This window comes from Crocodylus porosus, unplaced genomic scaffold, assembly GCF_001723895.1.
Source record: "Crocodylus porosus isolate Cpor-Errol unplaced genomic scaffold, CroPor_comp1, whole genome shotgun sequence".
Classification (NCBI taxonomy): domain Eukaryota; kingdom Metazoa; phylum Chordata; order Crocodylia; family Crocodylidae; genus Crocodylus; species Crocodylus porosus.
The window spans coordinates 120,317,339-120,340,806 of record NW_017728931.1 but is presented as its reverse complement, the minus strand read 5'-3'; the positions used below and the strand labels follow the sequence as shown (position 1 = coordinate 120,340,806).

Here is a 23,468-nt window from a genome sequence, read left to right as displayed (position 1 = left end):
TATGTAGTCTTCATGGTTTAGGACAGGGGTGGGCAAAATGTGGCCCGGGGCGACATGCAGTCCGTCAGGCCATTCTACCTAGCCCACGGGCCCCTTAAAAAACTTAGAAAATTAATGTTTATCTGCCCTGGGCTGCCCGCCATGTGGCCCTCAATGGCTTGCCAAAACTCAGTAATCGGCCCTCTGCCCAAAATAATTGCCCACCCATGGTTTAGGATGACTATGGCTCCTCCTTTATCTGCTGGTTTTATTACTATTTGCTGGTTAGACCTTCGAGTTTCTATGGCCCTTCTCTTTGGTAGAAAGAGGCTGTTATAGTGGCGCATTTTGTTGATTATTTCATTGTTCATTCTTTCCCTGAAGCGGTCAATGTAGTGGTCAAGGTTAGAGTTTCATCCAGTGCGAGGTGTCCAATCTGATGGGTTTGGCATTTTTTGCGGTTGATCTTTTCCTCAATGTTGTCAGAGGATGAGTTGTTATTGGAAGTGGATTCATTTGGTCATGGAAATATTCCTTGAGGGGGAGGTGTTGGAAGAATTCTTCTAGTTCTCCATGTTGAAGTATTTTATTAGGGTATTTTTCTGGACAGAAATGTAGGTCTTCAGAAAGGAAAGATTTTTCAGTTTTGGTAAGTGTGAACTTTGACTCATAGAGGACAACTGATTGATTTGTTTGGATTGTTTAATTTCTCTTGGTAGCTGCTTGCTTCATACCACAAGGATGCCAATAAATGCATTTCCCCTGTACCCTTCCTTCTTGTAGTCCTGCAGAAGCAAGTTCCTCAGTAACTGATGTGCCAAGTATCTAGCACACTTATAATTATAGCTGGGTTAAATGGCATCCTAGGTTCTTTCCCAAACCATGAATCAATCACTTTCTACTTTCTCAGTTCCTTCACCACAAACTTCCTCTTGAGATTTCCATTGCATTGATTTCTGAATTTAGTTATCCAAGAAGTCTGTTTTCTCAGATGTTACCTGAATTTCTATGCCATATATCACACCCTCCTATATAGACAGCACTTTACACTTCAACCCAGAAATCTTTTCTGTCCTCTTGAAGAAACAAAAGCACAGCAAACAGAAAAGGACCACAGCAGCTATTTCTTTCCCATCCATATCTACTAAATCATTTAGAGCCAGACCCAGAAAATGGCACCACTGTCCCTCCAAAACTTCCACATACTTGCTCTTTTCAATGCTTTGTTTAGATACTGCCATATACTAAGTCTCAACATGTCAGTCCACAACTGTTTAAATCAGTGGTTTCCACCTTTTGAGGCTGCAGGAACCCCTCCATAACTATGATGAATTGTGTGGCCCCCATTTCAAAAACTAGTCTGCATACCTCCACAGACAGAGGCTGGATCAGGAGAAACTGGAGGGAAGAGAAGCAGCCAGGCAGGGACAAGCGAATGTTTACCATTTTGCACAGCACGGGGGCTGGGAAGTGAGTGAGGGAAAGAGAACCAGCACCCAGGCAGGGATGAGCCTGCATTTACCTCCTAAAAGCTGGGCAATCACAGAAATTAAGGGCTGGAAGGGACCCCAAAGATTATTGAGTCCAACCCCCTGCTCTAGGCAGGAATACTGCTGAGATCAAATGATCTCAGTGCTGCCAACCCAACTGTGCCAAAAATCATAAAACAAACTCTTTAACAAATCAAGAGATTGGCAGGTAAATAACGAGATGCTATTTTTGAAGTATGTGCATCTGGGAGGGTTATTTGTGAAGGTGTGGGAGTTGGGTGTGTGTGTGAGGTTTAGAGCCTGGACACGGACAGTCCCTGCATGGTTTGGCAGGATGCAGGGTACTGTGGGTCAGAAGTGAGAAGCAGCAGCAGCAGGGCTGGACAGGCTGTGGGTTGGGAGTGAGGGGCAGCCAGAGACATACACAGAGACACTGATAGAGACAGCACCAGCTGGTAAGGGATGGGGGAAGAAGGATGGGGGTGGGGGGGAGAGCAAGGTGCCTGCGGTGAGGGAGGGAGTAGGGCAGGAGCAGGGGCAGGGACGAACAGGGCCCCGGGGAGGGACACAGCTCCCCACAGCAGTGCACACCCCCAGAGGGGGCATGGGGACATGTCCCCCCATGGGGCAGAGGCAGGCTGCCTGCTGACGGTTGTGGCTCTGTACCCTGCTGCTGCTGCCCCAGGAGCTCAGCCACGCAACTCCAGTGTGCCTCTTGCTGCTGGGCAGCCAGGAGGCAACAGCCAATGTGCCCTGTGTCCCCTGCCTGCCGGGCAGGTAGCAGTGGCATCACGCAGCTGAGCTCCTGGGGTAAGACAGCAAGGCACAGAGCCCCAGCCTGCAGCGGGCAGCCTCCCTCTGCCCTGTGGGGGGCACATGCCCCCAAGCCACCCCTGGCAGCATGCGCTGCTGCAGGGAGCCATGCCCCTTCCCTCACCCCAACCCCAATGCCTCTGGATGACCCGCCCTGGCCCCAAGGCCTTGTTCACCTCTGCCTCTGCTCCTGCCCCACTCCCTCCCTCACCATGACGGCCTCAATCTCCCCCACGCCCCTTTCCCTATACTTACCAGCTGGAAAAATCCAGAGAGCTGAGCATAGGATCTGGAGATCATGAGTCAGAGTTATTTTGAAATCACGAGTCTTGCAACGGTTTCACAACCGGTGGCATTACTGTGATCCCAGCAAGGTGTCTGTCTCCTCTTATGATGAGCCTGAGCCTATCTCCTCACTCCCTGTGGCACCCTTCAAACTATCTCATGGCATCCCAGTTGCAAATCAGTGGCTTAAATACTCAAATAATTCAAACAGGTGGTCTATTCATAGATCAGATTCAAAGCAGGCCATGCTCAAAAGAGGGTGGTACTGACCAAAGAGGAGAGGCCAAGCTGTAGTCTCAGTTACAGCATTCTCAGAGCAGCCTCTGCCAGAGGGATCCTTTGGAACTGTGACTAAAACAAAAGGTACTGTTTCCTGATCCTTGGGAAGGGCAAGAGAGAAAACACTGCCTACTACCCCCTGGAATGACTCTCCCTTGAAGAATGTTCCTATACAAGGTATAATTTGGACCAAACATTCAGTGAGTAAATCAAATGATTGTCTTTTGCTCTTGTTATTATTAATGCAGGGGGAGGAAATTGTGATGAGCAAATCCTTGTTTCCCTTGGACAACTCACAGATTCTTCATCAAATATTAAATCAAAAGGTTGAATTGCCTCTATTTTTCTCTCTGTCGGGTAAAACGTCAAAGTCACCATAACATTTTCTTCAACAAAGATTGACACATTTCTTAGACAAAAATGTGATATAAAAACAGTCTCTGCCTCTGCATCCACGAACAGTCTTCTTCTGCATCTGGTTCCAATATCACTGAATCAAGTTTGGTGACCTAAAATAAACCTGCAATAATTATTTCACGTCAGTAAAATTTTGCTGTAGATACAAAAGTTTACTGCACTGGACTTTTTCTAAATGTGTGAACCCAATACACATTTTCATATTTGTTGAAGTATATTGAGAGGACAACATCAGTCATCTCTCCAAATCAGTGAGTCACAACACTGGGCTAACCAATACACCTGTATACAAAAAGTAGGGTCACCTACCCTTCCCTCTTCCCTAATGCACGCACACCTCTCAGCAGATGTGTGTCTATGAGAAGTAAGAGCTATGCAGACTTGTTTTTAGACTTTTGCCTAGTACTTGTTTGCTGTAGTATTTCAGTAACTTAAAAATATAAAAGATACTTTTAAAGATTTAAGACTCCTTTCTGTCTACAATCTGGAAAGGATCCATTTCCTTTTCTTTTCCCTTCCTGCACAAAGCCAAACATTTTATCCTCTCTCTCTCACCTTTGCCACATAGAGCAAACAAAGCCTACAATCTACACTGAAAGCTGTGGGTTAAATATTTCAGCATCATAGCATGTGTAAAGTACCTTTAGTTCTTGACAAAGATAAATCTTTCTTACATTAATTAAAAATAGAGGCTCATCTATTCCTATTATAATGACACAAATCTCTAATAGTGTGCTTATGTAGTCTCAAAATATTTTGTTTACAGACTCAAAGATTATACATAGAAATCCAAACTGAATTCTACAATCACTGCTCAGGCTGAATGCAACTTTTAAAATTCCCTACAGTACTATTAATCTTGCATGTGGTTAAACATGGACATTCACACCTACGGGATTATTTAAACTAATGGTTCTTTCAAATCTTTTGACACTCTCCAGTGTTAATATAGTCTCCAGCTGCCAAACACAGAAACACTTAAAACTCAGGCTTTGTTTTAGAATGATCAGGGGATGAAATGGAAACAAGATCCAATCTCATATGACATCTGGGATACAATATTCTTCCTGGTAAAGACTGGCATTCATTAGCAGCAAAGCAGAAACAGAGGATTCACAATCACATCTCACATCATGTTTGTCTCTTAGGTAAGGATACTTTCAAAAGTATTAAGAAAATTTCATAATTATACAGGCAGAAGTTTTATTTCTGAATTCAAGGTCAGTAAATAAAACCACTAAACTGCATCAGTTGCCAAAAGAAATTCATAAACTTCCACCTTTAAAATTAAACTTTGTATCATTTTACTTTCAGTAAATAGTTAAGAGTTTCTCTTTCCTCTTTTCCCTTCATCTCCTCCACTTTCTCCGCTTCTCATTTGAGTGCATTTCCTCTTTAAATATTTCCAACCCCTACTTTTCAGTCTTTCCCACACTTTCATATGAGGCCACCCTACAATCCCACATATTTATTTGCATGTTTTCTCCAATGGTCCCACATCACAGAGACCACTGTTGATGCACATCCAAGATACTGTAATAGACACATGGCAATGCTGTCATAACCACCCATGGAGACTTGCCAATGTAAGCACTACTAGTGTTTGATGTCTCAGGACAGCATAGGACATGGCAAAGTTTAAAGGCAAACTAGACATGCTGTGACTTAACAACAGGTGCCATTACCTGCTAGTGTTGTCAACCATCCTTCAGAGCTAAATTCATCTCTTCCTATCCCATAACATCTTTTTCCTAGTTCTTTTCTAATCCATTTCTGTTGCCATTTCCTCAGTAAAGTCTTCTCCATGAACACAAGCAAATAAATTGCATGATTTCTGAAGTCCCAGATTTCAGTCTGTATTTCTACAGCACAGTGAGCATCTGGCTCCACAACTAAAATTTAGGTGTTCTTGTAATAATAATAATAGCAATAATAATGAAGCAGTAGCAACCAGAGTTGGAAAGTCAGGCACCTCACTGAGAGGCAACTGTGCCACAGTTATCCAGACAAGCCAGGAACAAGAGGAGGGAAGAGAAGTGGGGAGGGGAAGGAAAGAACATTCTGTCACGCAGTTCTACAAATGGGACATCAACAGTTACTTTACTAGATAGACCATACAGAGATTTAGTAACAACGTGGACTATTACATCCTGTTTTAAAATTTGACTAGCAGTACCTCTGATAAGGTCTTAATATTTGGGTTTAAAACCCAATTGTATACACTGGGTTATAGGAAATAATAAATGTTTCAAAGCTCCTGTAAGAACTCAGAGTTAATCCTGCTGAAAACAGACATTGTAACTTCTCACTAATGAGAGTAATGGTTTAGTAATTCACTAGATCTGGCAAATTTGGAAATATACTTATGGCTGTTTAGAGGACACTAGACATGAAGAAAATCTCCCCTCATAGTTACACCTATATTCATTTCCTACAATTGCATGAAGAAAACTAATTTCTAGACATCGCAGCCTGGTTACACATGGCTTTGAAAAATATGTTTAATTGTTTAATGGGTATCGCATGTGATATTTCACAAAACACCAGCTAACATTTAGAATGCTTTGGAATTATGAATCCAAAGTCAGTTATTTGAAACTCAGTAGCTAAAAAGACTGAACACTAGCATGGACTATTTCAAAATAATTAATATTTGTATCATCTCTTATCTATTTAGTCTTAATCAGTTTCTCATTTGACTGAGGATTAATGGACAGTATAAAAATTGTTGGAAAAGGAGAAAAACATGTCTAAGGTTAAATAAAGTACATTTGTGTCCTATTACACTAATAAATTAATTAATTCTAGGTCAAAACTGTTGCCTATTGCAAAATCAATGACAACAGTATTGTCAAATCGGTAAAGTTTGGCTGTGTAATTTAAGACACCTGGGGTGCATCTCCACAAGTAGGAACATGTGCTCTCCTGGAACAACTAGGAATGGCGCATATTTGTGCCATTGCTAGTTGTCCCCAGGAACGCCCCTGCATGCGCACTCTGGCATATGGCAAGTTGCCCTGAGTGGGGTAGAGGAGACTGGGGCAAGTACCTTGGATACCTTCAGCAGCCTTACATGGGGGTCTCCCAGGGCTCCAGCAGCAGTGGATCTGGGTGTGCAGAACCTGGCTGGTTTTTGCTGGCACACACTCCTACCATGTGTACCACCTTGCTTTTTTCTGGCGCATGTTTTTTTGACATTTGGATATCCTGGCATCAAAAGACCCCACCGCACTGTAAATTACCAGTGTCATGAATGCCTGCAAGTGTGGCACGTGAGGTTTGCGGCCTCACACATGGGTCTGCAGTGCTGCAAACCACACGTGCATGCTTGTCTGGACATGCTCCTGGTGTCTATAGTAGTATTTAAGATCTAAACTTTGCTATAGTGAGTCATTTAGTTATACAAATACTGAACTGGGTTCTATAAAGCAAGTTGCTATTCACTTTTCCTGAAATACTGTACTTTCTTGCTACCATATAACATAAAATTGAAAGTAAAAAAATAAAAATCAGTAACAAAGCAGTCAAACCTAATAGAGTTTCTATACAAAAATAGGAAGATTGACTTAAAAGCTAGGCAAGTACAATATTTCAGAGGTAGTTGGATTAAAAGTGCGTGTTGTAGTCTGTTGTCCAATGATTTTACTTTCAGAATATGGGTGCTTCACAACAGATTTTCTGAGCACCTGCTCCATGAGCTTTCCAGGTATCAAGGTCAAGCTGATTGATCTGTAATTCCCTGGATCCTCCTTCTTTCCTTTCTTAAAAGATGGGTCATATGTTTGTCCTTTTCTAGTCAGCCAGGACCTCACCTGACACCCACAAGTTCTGAACGAGGAAAGCCAATGGCTCTGAAATTACCGTATCCAATTCCTTCATACCCTTGGGTGCATCCCATCTGGCCCTACTAACGTGAAAGCTTCTCTAAATAATCCCCAACCTGTTCTTCCATTCCTCTAGGCTGTGTGCAAACTTTCATAAGTAAGAGCTCACTTCGAAGTGAGCTATTACTTACAAAAGCTTATGCATCCCCAATCCAGTTAATCTATAAAGCACACCTCTACCCTGCCTGCTGCCTGACTTCAGACTAACATGGCTGACTACCTCATTCTGCTCAAAGATTTGTTAGTGACACAGACCTTCCTTGAATTAGCTACTCTCTGGATCAAGCAAGCTTAAAACCAGATCTGCACCTATGTATTTTAAGAAGTTTCTCCTGCAATAAATAACAGCTACAAATTAAATGCATTGCTGAATGTGGAAAAAAAAATGGAAAACTAAAATACAGAATTTCCAATGTTTATGAAAGCTATTCAAGCACATTTATTGCATTTCTTTTCATTCTCTAAAAACTGACCATCAAGAATTTAGTAATACCTCAATCCAAAGCCATAGCAAATATTAAATTTTAACTGAAATTTTTGTTCAGCATCTTATATTTTCAGAATAATACCATTTAACTTGAATGAAAATATCATAGTATTCAAGCCTATCAGCAATCACTATATAATGGGTCTACTGTGCATTTTAGGCAATGATTACTTACACTACTTTGAATACTAAATTAATAGTGTGCACTGTGAAAGCAATAGTTATGTTTAATTATAATTTTTAAATAGATTTATATGGGAAACTGAGACAATTAGTACAAATTACCAACTAGGTATAAAAGCTCACTGCTAAAAATAATATTATTTTACATACATATATATATATATATATTTATATATATATATATATATATAGTGCAATGTGAAGCTAAACTTAGTACACATCATCTTATTTTATTTTATTTTTTTAAAGATACCAAGTAAGAACAAAAAACCTGACCTGTGTGTGTGTGGGGACATGCATACACGTGTACACAAAAATAATTAGAGATGTTAGCCCTTTCACTGATTAAATCTGCAACAAAATAAATTAGATCTTAATTATTCATTTGTTGCTTGAATCCTGGCAGATAATGCTTAGTGACTTGACAAACAAAGAACTCTTCATCTCCACTCCAAAAAGATTCTGCAAAATAATTTGGTATTCTTTCAAATAAATAGGATCAGCTGGCTGAGAACTCAGAACCTAATCTGCAGGCAATAGTAAGAATTTAGCAATATGGCATCTGCCTCCAGATGTCTAGTAGTATCCCTCCTATGATATTCAGTTCCTCAGCCCAAATGATTTTCAGACAATAGGTTTTAGGGGTGAATTCTGCAAAGCTGCAGTTTTAAGATACCCCATTCTGAAGTTAATTTAAACGTTAGTCATGTATGAGTACATGGAACAAAAAAGTACTTAGGTCAGACAGGTGAACTTCAGATAAAGGACTTTCAGGAGTTTCTTTATCTATGATTCCATCTGCAAGAGCGATAAGGAGAGGTCTGTACCACTGCACCAATTGAAATTCATCATGATCACCAAAGACTCCAGCATGTTATTAGCCATGGTTTCTGAACAGACAGCTTCCATGAGGTATATTTAACATAAAGACATTTAGTTAAAAAACAAAAAACAAAAAGGCAATAACAAGAGCTAAGGAAAACAAACAAAAACACATCAATGAGTTTTTTATTTGTGCACAGGAAGGTTTTTTTGGCAGGTAATAAAAACAATGAGAGTACTCTTGCTTGGGTAAATCTGTGGTTTTATTTTATCAACCCAGTAACAGCAGGTGCCTTGAGTTTTTGCTAACTTTGCATATCTTTGAAGAGTTCTAGTTTCAAAGTTGTCTGTTCCCAATAAAGCACCTGATCTTTTCATGGAATTTGCATAATAATTTTATTCTCCTCCATGCTGAATTAAAACTGGAAGTTGTCATAAAACTAGGAAGAACATCAAAAATTCTCTTTGGGGCTGGGTAAGAGAAATATATTGAAAAACCAAAGAGCACTTTTCATAGGACTAACAGTCAAGGCTGCATCAGTACTATAACTACAGGGAACTTCATTCTTTGGAACACAATACATTTGCTATGGTAATTTTGCTTCCAAGTGCCTGGGCTAGTCATGTCATTGCTGGCATAAGTTTCTTCGAGTCATGATAAACGTGCCCCCTGAGATTTCTGTTGCTGGGGTCCAAGCTATGTCCCTCTTTTTAAATCTCTTTTTCAAACTGTCCTTGCAAAGTAATTTCCCAGTCCTGTGTGTGCCCAGATGTTCCTTCTGTACATAAATTCGGCAGGGTGCAGGGATGCAGCCAGGCTGCACCAGCTCCAGGCAGCAGCCACCTCTGAGGCCCAGTGGGTGGAACCAATTGTGAGAAGAAGTGCACACCGCTGTGGGTTCCTACATGAAGTATAGCAGCAGCAGTGGCCCAGAGTTGTGCCCATGCTGCTACTGGGTAAGTAGGGGAGCACCTCAGCTTGGCAGCCATGGCAGCGCATGGCCCACTAAGCCACGAAGCCCCTGGGGGTAGGGCAGCAGGGTGGAGAGCCCAAAGCCTGCAGCAGGCAACCTGCATCCTCTCCCACCCATAGGCTCCACTCTGGCAGTGCTGCCCACAAAGGAGGGAAAGAAGGGAGAGTGTGGAAACTGGGCTCTGCACTCTGGTCCAGCCACAGCAGCTACTCCCTCCTGCAGGTGGTGCCCAGGGCCTGGAAACTTCTGGGGGGTGGAGGGGCAGGGGGCTGCAGGTGGTGAGGGGCACCTAGGGTTGTGGGGGGCTGTGGGTTGGGAGTGAGAGGCCATGCTAAGGAAATGGGATCATAAATGGGGTTACACTGAGGAAAAGTTTGGGAAGCACTGACTTAACCTTATACAGACAGTCAGTTTCTCCTGGGAGAGCAGCTTCTCTCCCAGGAGAAACTAGCAGTATACAGATGTTCAGGCTTTCCCTCCCACAGTAAAAATGGCCTCTCCAGGAGAAAAATAGTCCTGGCTGTTCCCACATTAAATTATTTCAGGGAGAGCAAAAGTCTGTACATGCTGTAGCTTCTCTCAGAAGTAAACAGTCTTCAGCATCCCTCTACCCTCTCCCAGGAGACAGTGTGTTGCTCACTGGACTATGTTACTCCAGCAAGGAGCAGAATATGCCTCCTTAACAATCCCCACATTGTGCTGCAAGGAAACACAGGTTGACCACGGGCAGTCCAGGTCAGCCAATCAGGGCTAACCTATGCACTCCTGCCACCTTTCACCAGGAAAACTAAGCAAGTCAGCAAAGCACACTAAGATGTGTGCACAGGGTTCCTCCCCTCAGATGCACAATGTCAGCACTGCAAGCTTTCTACTCTTCAGGGCCTCAGCATTTCAATGTCTGTACCCATGACTCTAGGTACGTCTCTCTACCAGAAGGATAAACCTGCAAGACTTCTCCCAGATACGTGAAGGTATGTATACAGCCTTAGCTATTCTGATTCAAAGACTCTACCTCTTGCCTTTTAGCTACCCACTAAATCCTGTCTTGTTTTAGAAAGCCTGCCTGACATACTACAATTTACTTCTGGTTGCACTCCTACCCTTAAAAGGTGAAGTCTTCATCCTGAGCTGAGCTACCTGTAGTTTACTGGTACACAGGGTAGCCCAGAGATAAAAAGGGCTACTGTGACAAAGTCTGGGTGTCTCAGAGTCCAAGAGGCGAGGGCTTGCCATCACTAGAACCCACACCTTGGGCTGTCTTCCAGAGGCACTCAGAGAGACAGCATAAGGGTCAGGGGGCTTAAGCAGGAGCCCCCATGACAAGACCTCACTATCAATTTCTATAAAAACATTAGAGCCTTCTCCCATTCCTTGTGTATCCTAACATCTTGTTTCCACATTGAGCAAAGATCTTCAATGACTGCCTGCAATGATGTCAAAGTCCTTTTTTCAAGTTAAAATTGATTTATGATTCTAAGTGATGCAATTTTTTTTCTCTCCAACACAAAAACACTGTACATTTATCATCAGCACTAAACTTGATTTACTATCATGCAGCCAATTCACCCAGTTTTCTCTGAAGTTCCTCAAGTCCTCTTTGGTTATGATTAGCTTAAATAACTGTCACTTGCGGTTCTTCTAGCTTACTACTCACTCCCATCCCCAATACTAAACAGCGTAAGAACTAGCACAGAGACTTAAGATCCCCTGCTGTTAATCCCTGCTATGGTGAAAATTTACTAGTTCATCCCAACATGTGCCTTCTGCCTCTTAGCTAGTTTTTTGATGTACAACATTTTGCCTCTTACTGGGCATGTCTATATGAGGTGTTTACTGTGCAGTAGCATAATAGCACTGTGAAGTAGCATGCCAGTCAAAAACCATGCTAATACACTACTCAGCAGTGTTATTAGGCTACTGCGCAGTAAGCATCACAAAAAAAACCATGCGTCAGGCATTTAGTTAGTACTTCATTTAACAAATACTAAACTAAATGTGCAGTAACTACTGCACATAAATGAACATGCAGACACACCCACTCAATGATTATTCAGCATCCTCCTGTACAAAACCTTATTATAGGCCTCTGGGAAGTCTAAGTAATAAACCCAAGTCCAGGGAAAGAGCAAACCATATACTGGACAAAGTAGTCTCTGCTTTACCTTTGAAAGGATTCACCAGGTGTTTTCCTACCTGGTCTTCCATACTGCCTGAAAAACACCTACAAAGAATAGTCATAGTCATATCTATGCCCCACTCCTCTTCCTTAAGGAGGAGAAAATGGCAATCAGAACTACCCTGCAGCAATGTGTGTGTGCAAGAAGCCAAAAAAGGATATTTTCATAGACCAGTAGAATTCTAGCTGCTGTGACAGTTTATTTAAATGTTTAATATGTACATAGTGCCATACAGACAAATATATTATTTGTTTTATACTAATTTTTCTCACTGTTACACAACACTGAGCCCAACAATTTAAGATGACAGAAAAAATTAGAATTGATACAGGTCATGAGAAACAACAAGTTATGTTTGAAACAACAAGAGATATAAATCCCTATGCTTGAGGGCATAAGTTAACAATTAATTAATTGATTGGATAAAATACCCTGTCCACAGGCACATTGTTCCATAGCTGTCCAGTTCAGGAGTTTTAAGACCCTTTATCTGATTGGTTAATGGCCACAGTCAAAGACAGGAATTTTTATACTCACAAAATAACAGGGAATTTATTATATTTTTTTGTATCTGGAGAACTACTCTGGTTGGTTGAGGGAAAATGACACCCTATATATGCATTATACTAGTTCAGTTCGTAAGATCTGTTTCTATCTGACTGCTTTTTCAACTTGTTATTGAACATCTGTATTAAAATAGCACCAAAAAGCTACAGTCAGGGTACCCTTGGTCTAAAACATGAGCACACCATGAGTTTTTTTGGTTTTTTTAAAGATAGCTGCACACTTTAATAAGATTCACATAATTTAAATGTCACCTAGGAATTGGCATAAGAGAGCTCACCAGCTTTGTTTATTTGGTTTAAGGAACCCAAGGAAATAAAGAATAAAACTATATCAGTTTCTTAAACGGAAGCATTATAAAATATTTCCTCTAAAAAAAGTTAGAGATTGTTTCAACTACAGAAGCTGCATAGATAATGTTATATGCCAAATTTGGAGATTAAAAGTCAGACACAAACGTTTTGAAAAAAGGAACTTCAAACTCATTTACATGCAAATGTCAATAAAGTTTTAAGTATGGTATTGATACAAAAGCCTCCATCATAAAACCATAGCTCTTAATACAATGCTCAGCTTCAAATCATTACAGAAAACTAGAATTTTAAAAATACCTCTTCAAAGAGAAAATACCCTGTAAATTATAAAACCCATGGTATGTATCTATGTCTTCTGACAAAACATTTTAAATTTGCTTTTCTTGCTACGTCCTTCCCACTACCATCTCATGTACAGTATTTTTCTTTAAATCACAACCAGCTAAAAATTTCCATGAAAGATAAGTTTGATCACAAATTCAAAGTAAAGATGTTAATGGTATGGCAGAAAAAAAAACCTTGACACAAACCAAAAAACCCGTCAGAAGCTTGGATTCATCCTGCTGAAGTGCAGGTAGAAGTAGCAGGATAGTGAAAATCAGCAACAAAACAGCAGCATGTACACCAGCCCCTTAAAGTGGATACATTCTCAAACTGCCTGCTGATGCCCTCTCTGATGCTCTGTGTTGAGGGTTAGTCTTTCATGCCCCTTGCAGCCCCACTCACCCCTGCCACCAAATTAGCCATTCTCTGTTGGCATTGGCCATGGTGGTATTCGGTAAGCAATGGCTGCACCAGAGGGGTAGGGGTAACCAGGCCCTGACACACAGCTGGGAGCAGGGATGGCTGGAGCACTGAGGAGGGGACAAGCAGGTTACAAGGGTGGCCAGGTCACAAGTGCTAGACCATCATTCTAAAAAGTTTCTGACCCCTGTTCTAGGGCAAAGGAAAATGTACTGCACTGTAATAAATGTTAAACATTTACAGTGAAATCCTGAAACTTTTCTCAAATAGAGCCAGGATTTGGGCTGAGTAAAGGATGAGACTCATAGCACTTAATCAGCACACACAAACCAAGTTTCTACATTTAAATTCTTAACAGACTTTCATAAGCACTGGTGGTAGATTGTAATTCTACAACAAAAAGCTTGAAAACTGCAACACCTCCATGAATGCAGATGGAGATTCATTTAAATTAGTAAACAAAAAGGGTGAGCAATACATCCCAAGCACCTCAAAGACAGAGAGCTCAAAACTGGTCAGGTCCTCACTGGTATAAACCGTCTCAGACGTAACCAGTTTTGAAAACCAAGTAAGAGTCCATTATGCATTAGCATTAGTACCAATAATAGTTGAACTTAACCCTAATTGCTTGAAAAAGTTATATCATTAAAAGTCTGAGGGGGGGAGGGGGTTAGTGGGGAAAGGAAAGGTACACTGGAAAGACAATACCTTCCTTGCTTTAACTTGGAACATTAGGGATGATGTTTGTGCACTTTTGTCCAATTGATCTACTAATAAATCAACACACTTTTCATTTGCATCACAGCATCTGTTAATTATGAAAGGACTAAATCTTGATCTAATAATTTTTTGATTACATAGTATGAAAAGATCAGCAGTGACAAATATGTACAATAAACCTTAGGATCATTCTGAATGTTTGACAGTTCAGTTCTCCCACATTCTATTTTTAGAAGCTGAAATTTGAATACCATTAAATCAGAGCAGAAATAACAGCTGGTAAGATTTTATATACAATAGTTAAACCAGAGCTCTGGAGGACTTAGGGTGCAGTGTAGACATGCCTGGTTTAGCTTGTTTAGAAGTCATCCTTCTATTGGTTGTACAGTAAATAATATATTGAGCTATATACATTCTGGTTCTTTTAAAAAAAACAACAAACAAACAAAAAACAGACTTTTGTCCTTTTCCATAACCATGCATTGATATCTTACACTGTCTGCTGCAAAGCACAGATACTTGTGAATGATAAGAAACAAGGTAAATTAGCTTAGGCTGAACTCCATGCTACTGCATCTAGACCGGGGCGGGCAAAATATGGCCAGAGGGCCAGATCCAGCCCACCAAGAGATTTTATCCCTGGGTCCTGCCCAACCCAGGTGCAGAAGAAGCCCAGGCCATGGTGTGTGCAAATGGTCCCACCACCCTGCTGGGATAATGCAGCAGCTGGACTCAGCTTCCTGGCAACAGCAGCTCCTTCTGCTGGTATTGCTGCTGCAACTGAACCTGGCTGGCCCTGCTGCCCAGGCAACTTGGCCCATCTACCCCACACCCATGGGGGTGGGCAAATGGAGTGGGCAGGCGGGTGAGGACTCCATGAAGGCCAGCCCAGGACCCCCATGGGCAAAGCACACTCATCCAGACAAATGGGATGGGGTCATGGGCAAGGAGTGCTATCTGGGAACAGGAAAGGCAGGTGGGGTTGGGATCACGGGTCAGTGACAGAGAGGGCTATGCTGGGAGCAGATTGTGGCTCTGTCCCGGGCCCCTGCCCCACGCCATCACCGCCCTATGATCCCAGCTCCACCCTGGGCTCATCAGTTCACCAAAACTCCCTAAGTGGCCCTCCAGCCCAAATAATTGCCCAGCCCTGATCTAAACTATTTCTGATATTCAAGTTAGCTCAATACTTCAGTGTAAACCCAATGGAATGATGGCTTCCAAGGAATGAACATGACTATTAAATAATCAACTTCCTCTCTCTGAAGATTTCATATAAACAGAGGTTTGATAAGATATCAACTACCCTAAACAAAGCCTTCTCCATCAGTTAATAGTACTACCACAAAATCTGTATGTAATTTAACTGGATGTGGGCATTTAGTCGCGTGAAAAAAATAAAACAGGTAGGGGACTGATGACTTGTCTATTTGGTCTCTTCATTCAGATCACAAAAAGTAAACAGTGATGCTTCAAAGAGAAAAACAAAAACCTGAAACTGTGTTTCACATGAACACAAAACCAAAGTACAGTACTACTAAAATAGGAAGAAGGACTTACCAAGTTCATTGAGACTCTGTGCAGCTTTTGTTATCTCTCTGCTTCCTCCTTGCAGCTGTCCTTGAAGTCTCTTACTGAGATACAAGATGCGTATTATTCTCCGCAGCAAGTCACAAGCAGCCTGGGCGTAAGACACGGCATTATGGACATAGTCATTTCAGTGTTCAAGCTGATGTTTTAGGTCCCAAACTTGGAACCACTTAGGCATACTCTTGTAGTTAAGTCAGGACACAAATACATGAGTAAACATTTGGAATCTGACCTAGCAACTAATACACACAGACACATTAGCTACATTTTTGTAAAAATTTTTCTACAACTTTTTACAATATGTATCAGCATTTTCATCAGCCATTAGTAGTTTTGTGCATAATGTTGTCTGTGCTGTTATTGAAAAAAAATCATTAAACATATGAAATCATATGTTTTATCTATATATGCAGTTTAGTTTTATTTTGCATTAAGTTAAAAACTTAGGGTAAATGAAAAGCAGATACTTGCTTCTCGTTCATCTGAGCACCATTTGAAAGGGACAATAAAACCTTATTCTCACTAAAATAATCAATATCTGCACTACCATATACACTTTGAATATCTGTAAAACTGCATTTAGGGCAAGAATTTTATAACAGCTCGTCAACTTGTTCAGTTAATTGTTATTTGCAGTATTTCATAAGTTTATAAGGGGCTTTGAGATTCTTGGCTAGAAGGAACTAAATCAAAATCCAAATATAATTTATTCAGAAACCATATTTTGCACATTTGTGTTAACACTAATCTAGAATTCAACATGGATTGGAGACTAAAGGTGGTTATAAGAGGGTCCTGACTTTTCAAATGACTAGGGGTTTACTCAACTTGAGGTAGTGGTGGATTGATTTTGCAGGCAGATTGTGAGGCCGGCCACCATTTTGACAGGCTTATGGTGTGGGCCTCTGACTGACCAAGGGGTCCTGGTAACACTGCCCCTGGCTGCTGATTGGTGGAGAGGACTATTTATCATATGGGCCCGCCCCTTGCCACTGACTGGCTGAGAGCTGTCAATCACACAGTCCTACCCCATGCTGCTGATTAGTGGAGGGGCAGGGCCACATGACAGGCAGACCTTTTAGCCAATCAGCAGCTAGGGATGGGAGTGGTAGCCACCTTGCCTGCTTGCCTTTGTGCTAGGCTGCACGGCCAGGAGTTCTGGGAGTCAAAATTTTATTTTTAGCAAGTTTTTTATTTGGGGGGCAGGGGGGGTTCCACAATTTCACAGAGACTGCCTGATTTCACTATTTTCATGAAATCATGATCTGAATAGGTCCCTCAAAATGACTTTTTAACCAGATACTGAGTCATGTTTTTCCTTTCTATATAATGAACAGGAAAGACTTGAATTCAAGTACAAGGGGAGTGGGGGCGGGGCCGGGGCAAGGCAGGCAGCTGCTGGAGCTGCATCCACAAGGGACGAAGACACATCTACAGCTGCTGCCTCTGCCTCGCTACTTGCTTATCCCCCACCTGCCCTCCACTACAACTCTTCCACCACCTCTGCCTCCTCACTCTGGCCCCAAGCATGGTGCACAAGGTGTCCCTGACCCCTGCTCAGCCAAGCAGCAATGGGTTACAACAGAGTGGTGGACCCAGCCAGTGTATAGATTTTCCATGTACAGAATCTAATTATTGGGGAGTCATCATAAATTCATGGATACCCCACTGAAGGTAAGTGACTGAAAACACTGCAACTTTCATTGCTTTGCTACTGCATCTCATACCCTGAAGAGCAAATGTCCAAAGTATTAAAAGAAGATTTAGTCACATGACTTCTACTATCATTAATGGGAATGAAGTAGGCATCAGATTGCTTTGAAACTAATTTATTAATTTTGTTTTATTAATTTGCTTTTTTAATTAGAAAAATGTTAAGCCACATCCACTTCTTCTACAGTCTAAATTTCAGCATGGAGATTAAATGTAATGAGCATCTCAAGTAGAGTCTATTGCTAATATTTTGTGTTTGAAATGGAAAAGCCAGAGAAAAATTCAGCCATGTGTGCACAATGAAAAGAAAAGATCATATTTTGACCACCCAGTATATTGTTTACTAAAAAATTACTTCATTTTGTTAATGTGTTCATTTCCCCTTCCATAAAAAAGATACAGCAACTGTTCTTCATTATGGTTTATGAAAGTGAAAAGATAAGTAAATTAACACAGTTATATTTAAATACAAGAGAAAAAAAATCTTAATTCTGAAGTAGTTTCAGAATAAAGTTATTACAACTAGGGGTGGACCAACAGAGATTTTGGGGGCCAATACCAACAGCCGATTTTTAAGGAGACATATTAGCCAATACTGATCCAATTTCCAATACAGCTCCATGCAGCTGGTAAGTCTGTTGTGGTGAAAGGGGAGTAGGGAGGGAAGAGGTGTGTGGGGGCAAATCAATGTCCCCATGGTGAGGGAGGGAGTGGGGATGGGGCGGGATGGAGCCGTAGCTCGCCCAGGGGGCATTGTGCGGGGTGGCTCATGCTACTGCTCCTGCTGCACGTCCAGGAGGGCATGAGGGTGGGGAGGGGGGCATGTCCCCAGATCTGCACTCGGCAGGCCGGGCAGGCTGCAGCACTGCTCTCAGGCACTGTAGCTGCACGCACGCACAAACATTTAATCGGCCACATCAGGGGAATTTCTGATATAGTCAATTTTCTTTATATCCGTGCACTTCTAATTACAACCAAATTTTTATCCAATTCTGACAAGATATTTGCATTAATTTTTTAGCCAAATTTCAAGTTCAAGGAGAATTCTTGAGTGACATACATACAAAAATGAAACATACTAAATACTTTAACACAATATCATATTAATTTATTCCATATCTATATTTTGGCAAAGGACAAACAGGATGACTTATTTTAAAAATATATTTTCCTTTACAGTGATTTATCTGAGTTTCCTTAAACTGCATATTTATAGATCTGTGTAAAGAAAACAATCTTATTAAATAACTCTGTAGTTTCTTGATTAATAGATCATACCGCCAGAGGGACTACCTCAATCATCCAGTCTTGACCTCCTGTATAAAACATGCCAGAGATCTTCTCTGAATTAACTCCTGTTCTGAGCATCATATCTTAGAAAAACATGTACTCCTGATTTTAAAATTGCATGTTTCCCCCCCTGAAAGATCAGCTCTTGTTTAAAAGGAATTAATTTAGCTAAGTCCTGCACCCTGTATTAGTATAATGGTTTGAATAAAAATAAGATGAACTGTTATGCTTGATTTTGCCATGGATTACATTAGATTTATCTGATGAAATTTAAAGATAGAAGAAGTCCTTCAGAAACAAAGAGCATCCGATATAATGTCCTGTGATAACGTATATATGATAGTTGAGGTCTCTTGGTATTTGAACTGACTAGTTCAAATTAGAGAAAAACAAATGCAAGACAAAACAAAAACTGAGCAGTTTTGTCTTCAAACTGCTCTCACATCAATACACTATGAGGGAGGATTACATGTTGCACTTACACGCAACCACCAAAATGCTTCTTATTTACTAAAATACTTTTGGATTATTTTTATTGCTATAAAGACCTCTTATTAAGCATGATTTCCCTGCATCTGTTCCAGTGCAAAAAGATGTACCCTTATAAGCGATTCAGCCATGTGGCTTTTCTTCAGTGTTTTGGTATATTTTAGTGTACCGATGAACTCACTGTCTTTAGAGTGATACTATTTTTTAACATATACTTATTTTTTATGTTACAAACTAAATCTGCTATTGGAGAATATTTTTGCATTACTAATAATTGGGTACAAATACAGTAACTATTCTAATTTTTGCCTTTTTTAAATAAAAGTACAAAATTAAAATTCTATGTGATTTATGTATGTGCGCTTCCTCAAAGGAGCTGTGGAAATGTTTAGTTAGATAAAACCACAAAGTGACCTTTCTAAACTACATGTCCTTCATCTGCATATTTTAACTAACTTATGATCCACAAAGTCAAGACTAACATCATTTTCAGAAGAAGAGTGTGCATTTTAAAAGAGGAACCATACTTTGAGATTCTGCTGTTCCCTTTCCCCCTGGGTTTGTAGGAGCAGATCAAGACAAATAGTACAGAAGCAAAACCTGAGAGGTTAGAACAGAAGACTGGATTTAAAGTCTGACAACAAAGTTACGATGGGAATGTTGATGAGGAGAGCAGAATATATTAAAATACTTAAAGAAGGCAGAATTCAGCCCAAATAGACCTTCACTCTGAGTAGTCCCACAGCAATCAACAGTACTGCTTATGAAGAACTATGTCTGGCTAAAGGAGCACAGAAACAGATCCTCAACACTGCACATTTCTTGAAGTAATTCTGCTGTATTTCCAAAAAGACTGAAACCCAAACTGTGGTGTTGCTTGCATAAGGAGAGATCAGATATTTATGAAAATCAGTAAATGCAGTCCATTGACAATTCAGGAAGATGAAAAAGCTACCAATGGGCAGGAAGAAAAAGCAAAGAGAAAAGCGGCATTCAAAATCCTAGCAAACTCCCAGCTATAAATATACATTCCTGAAGCTACTGCAATATTGCAAATACATGTGAACAGAAACACAGTTAAATAGTTTAACCTTGTAGGTTTGGATTTTTGTTTTCAAATCATAAGTGGTACTAGCATGTGGCAATACCACTACTGAAAAGCTGTTGAATAATGATGGAAACAAAACATAAAACTTATTATTGAGGTGTTTAACAATTATTTAACTGACCTAGTAAAAACAATTTTCCTCCAATCCTCTATCTCTGGGAACTGTTTTCTCTGAAGTCTTAGCTTATGTGTTAAAAATAAGAGAAGCTGCTTAGTCTCTTTTGTAAAACTCCAAGATAAGCATGGCTATAATGAGCTGTAATTTCTCTGTTAAAGAAATTATTCCCAAAACAAAATCTTTAGTTAAGAATAAGCATTAATTCAAGAGGGAAAATAACTTGAACAAAATAAGCCAAAACACTGAAATTAATCCCAAATGTGCAGGGTTAAAAGATCCTGAACACCATTTATTTCTGTACCCCTACCCATCCTTATCTCAAATTCTTAAGAATCATATGCTCACACTCAGCATGCTAAAATGACTTTTGTCATCCTCTATGTGCTTTACTGTGCACGCCCTCTAGCATCTCCCCACTTTCCTCCCAATGCTTGCAATTCCTCTACCATTAGTCTTTGGAATTAGGGAGTGATAGCAACAGCAAGAAGAGAAAGATGACAAGAAGGTTTACATTTTCTAAATTACTTCTTATAACCAGGGATCCGGGTTTTCTGTTTGCCGTGGAAAACCACAAATTTTCTCACTTGAAGGAGAAAAAAGATTCAGATTTTTAAAAGGAAAAAATCATGCATTTCCTCCTTTGAAGCAGAAAAACACAGGAATATGCAGGTTTCCCCTTGCAGGATGGCAGAGTTCCAGCCTGCAAGGGGCTGGTTGGAGCTGGGGGAACAGGACACAGGAAGCGCCACATGCACATGGCAACTTGGAGAGCAGCTCCCCAGCTGCCTGCAGGTCAGTCTGGAGGGAGAGGGGCATGGGAGAACGAGACAAACTCCCACAGTGAGGGAGGGAGTGGGGCAGGGTTGGTGACGCTGCCTAGCTGGGGCGGTGCGTGGATGGGGTATAGGGGGACACAGCACCCCCCTAGATTTGTGTGCAGAGTGAAAGGATACAGGCTGTCTGCTGCGGGGCTCAGGGCTCCCTGCCCTGCTGCCCTCCCCCAGGGGCCTCTGCAGTCCAGCAGGCAGGACCTGGAGCATGTAGGTGTAAAGGCTCAGTGCTGCCACCACTGGGAACCCCACACCAGCTGCACTGAGGCACCCCCTGTCCATCCAACAGCAGTCATGGTGGCATGGAGTTGTGCCCCCAGCTGCTGCCAGGTGGAAAGGGGACACCTCACTACGGCAGGGCAACTGGTGCAGGGGTTCCAGGGGCAGCAGCACCAAGCTTCCCTGTCCTCCTATTCCAGGTCCCACCCACTGGGGTGCCAAGGCCCGTAGGGGGAGGGCAGCAAGGCAGGGAACCCATATCCACCCCTCCACATCATGGGCTTCACTCAGCTCTGCTTGGCTAGGGAGCTGTGGGCCCTAGCCCTAGTTCCACAGACCTGGCAAATGGGGGCCCCTCTGTCAGGGCTGCAGAGGACAGGGGGCTGTGGGTCATGAGTGAGTTACACCAGCAGAGCTAGGGGGAAGGGGGGGATGTGGGTTGGGAGTAAGGGGCACCATCAGGGCCAGGGTTTGCAGGTTGGGCGCATGGGGCACCAGCAGAGCCAGGGGGCTGTGGGCTGGAAGTGAGAGGCACCGGCATGAGCAGGGGCAGGGCACCAGCTTATGAGGGCTAGTTTGAGCCACAAAGCGGCAGGCAGGACAGCCAAAGATGGACCCGAGTAATGGTGAGCAAAGAGGGCAGGGGGAGCTCTGATTTTCCACAATAAAAAATACAAAAATCAAACAACCAAATGTATAGGTAGTTAGAATTTATTATTTTTGTTATAATGATTGAGGCACTAGTAGGCTTCCAAACTGCTCAAAAATTGTCAATATATCAATAAAACATTGTATTCAACTGATACCTATATATAGCAGCGTTTCATTTTAATCATGGAAAAGTGCAGATTTTGGGGTTTTTTAATCAGAAAATGTGTGTGGAGCTTCCCTTTAAATCAGAGAGACTTCGGGATTTTTAAACAATGAAAACCAGGACTCTGGCTTGTAACAAAGATAAGGATGAAGGATATTTTATTAAATCAACTAGGTGAGTAAGATGAGGTTTAGAACAATATGGAGGGATTATTGGTCCAATGATGGAAAAATTATTTCTAAACGAACATAATTAGCTTTGCTTGTTGGACAGTAAACTCTTTTAAGAGTTCACTCTTTCTCCCCATTAAACTAAAGTAATTACTACCAACTTTGATTTCCTAGTTTTCAGTGTGAAGCACTGACCTTTTAGCCCAGAATATTTATGTAAATATATTACTAAAATCTAATTTAATTGAGAAACACTGGTAAAAAAAAATATATAGTTCCTTAAAATAGGCAAATCTCTACCAAAATGATTTTTCTGCATATCTGAATTAATACACCTTTTCTTTATTCTTCTAAGAAATTTGGAAATAAAGTAAGTTTTTTGAAAAATATTAAAAACGAATGAATAAATACATATATAAATAAATAAATAAAACCATAACAGAACTTACCTGAAGTTTTGCTAGCTGAGCTGTGCGAGATACTATTTTGTTGTATGGATCAACAATTTTGGCTCTGATTCTGATAACAGGAATGAAAATACATTTTAGAAATAGAGTAAACTGGAAAACTTCAGAGTTTATACTATAATAAATTATGAAATGACATACCTATCAACAGTACTTTGCAGAGCACCAATTCTAGTCTGCATCATCTGAAGGACACCTGTAAAAAGGCAGATATTTACTTAGTGAGATCAACCTCAACATTACTTCCCAAATCATAAAGTCTACTGAAAACCATCACGCAGATCAAAATATGTGAACTATGTCAATTTTCCCTTTATCGATGCCGATACGATATGGACCAATATGTGAACAAGTAAACTATTCATGAAACACGATGCTATTTAATGTGAATAAGATAGCAGATTTTCTGTATGGAGATGGTTTGCAATTTGCTTAATTTGCAACGAGTTGCTGAATAAGGGCTAGCCATTGCAACTAACTTCAATGGGTACCCTTCTCCGCTCAGCTGGAGCTCATCAGCAGTCCCAC

The 23,468-nt window shown here is 41.1% G+C and overlaps 1 protein-coding gene across 1 annotated transcript in view; it reads right to left on the bottom strand.

Annotated features, from left to right (window-relative positions):
• The window catches only part of COG5 (component of oligomeric golgi complex 5), a 343,620-nt gene that overhangs the window by 297,903 nt on the left and 22,249 nt on the right, over positions 1–23,468 (bottom strand). The window contains exons 4-6 of the mRNA XM_019543552.1: positions 23,082–23,136; positions 22,923–22,992; positions 15,693–15,813 (exon numbers count right to left, since the gene is read on the bottom strand). Of these exons, the coding sequence (XP_019399097.1) occupies positions 15,693–15,813; positions 22,923–22,992; positions 23,082–23,136 (246 nt within the window). The remainder of the gene's footprint in view (positions 1–15,692; positions 15,814–22,922; positions 22,993–23,081; positions 23,137–23,468) is intronic.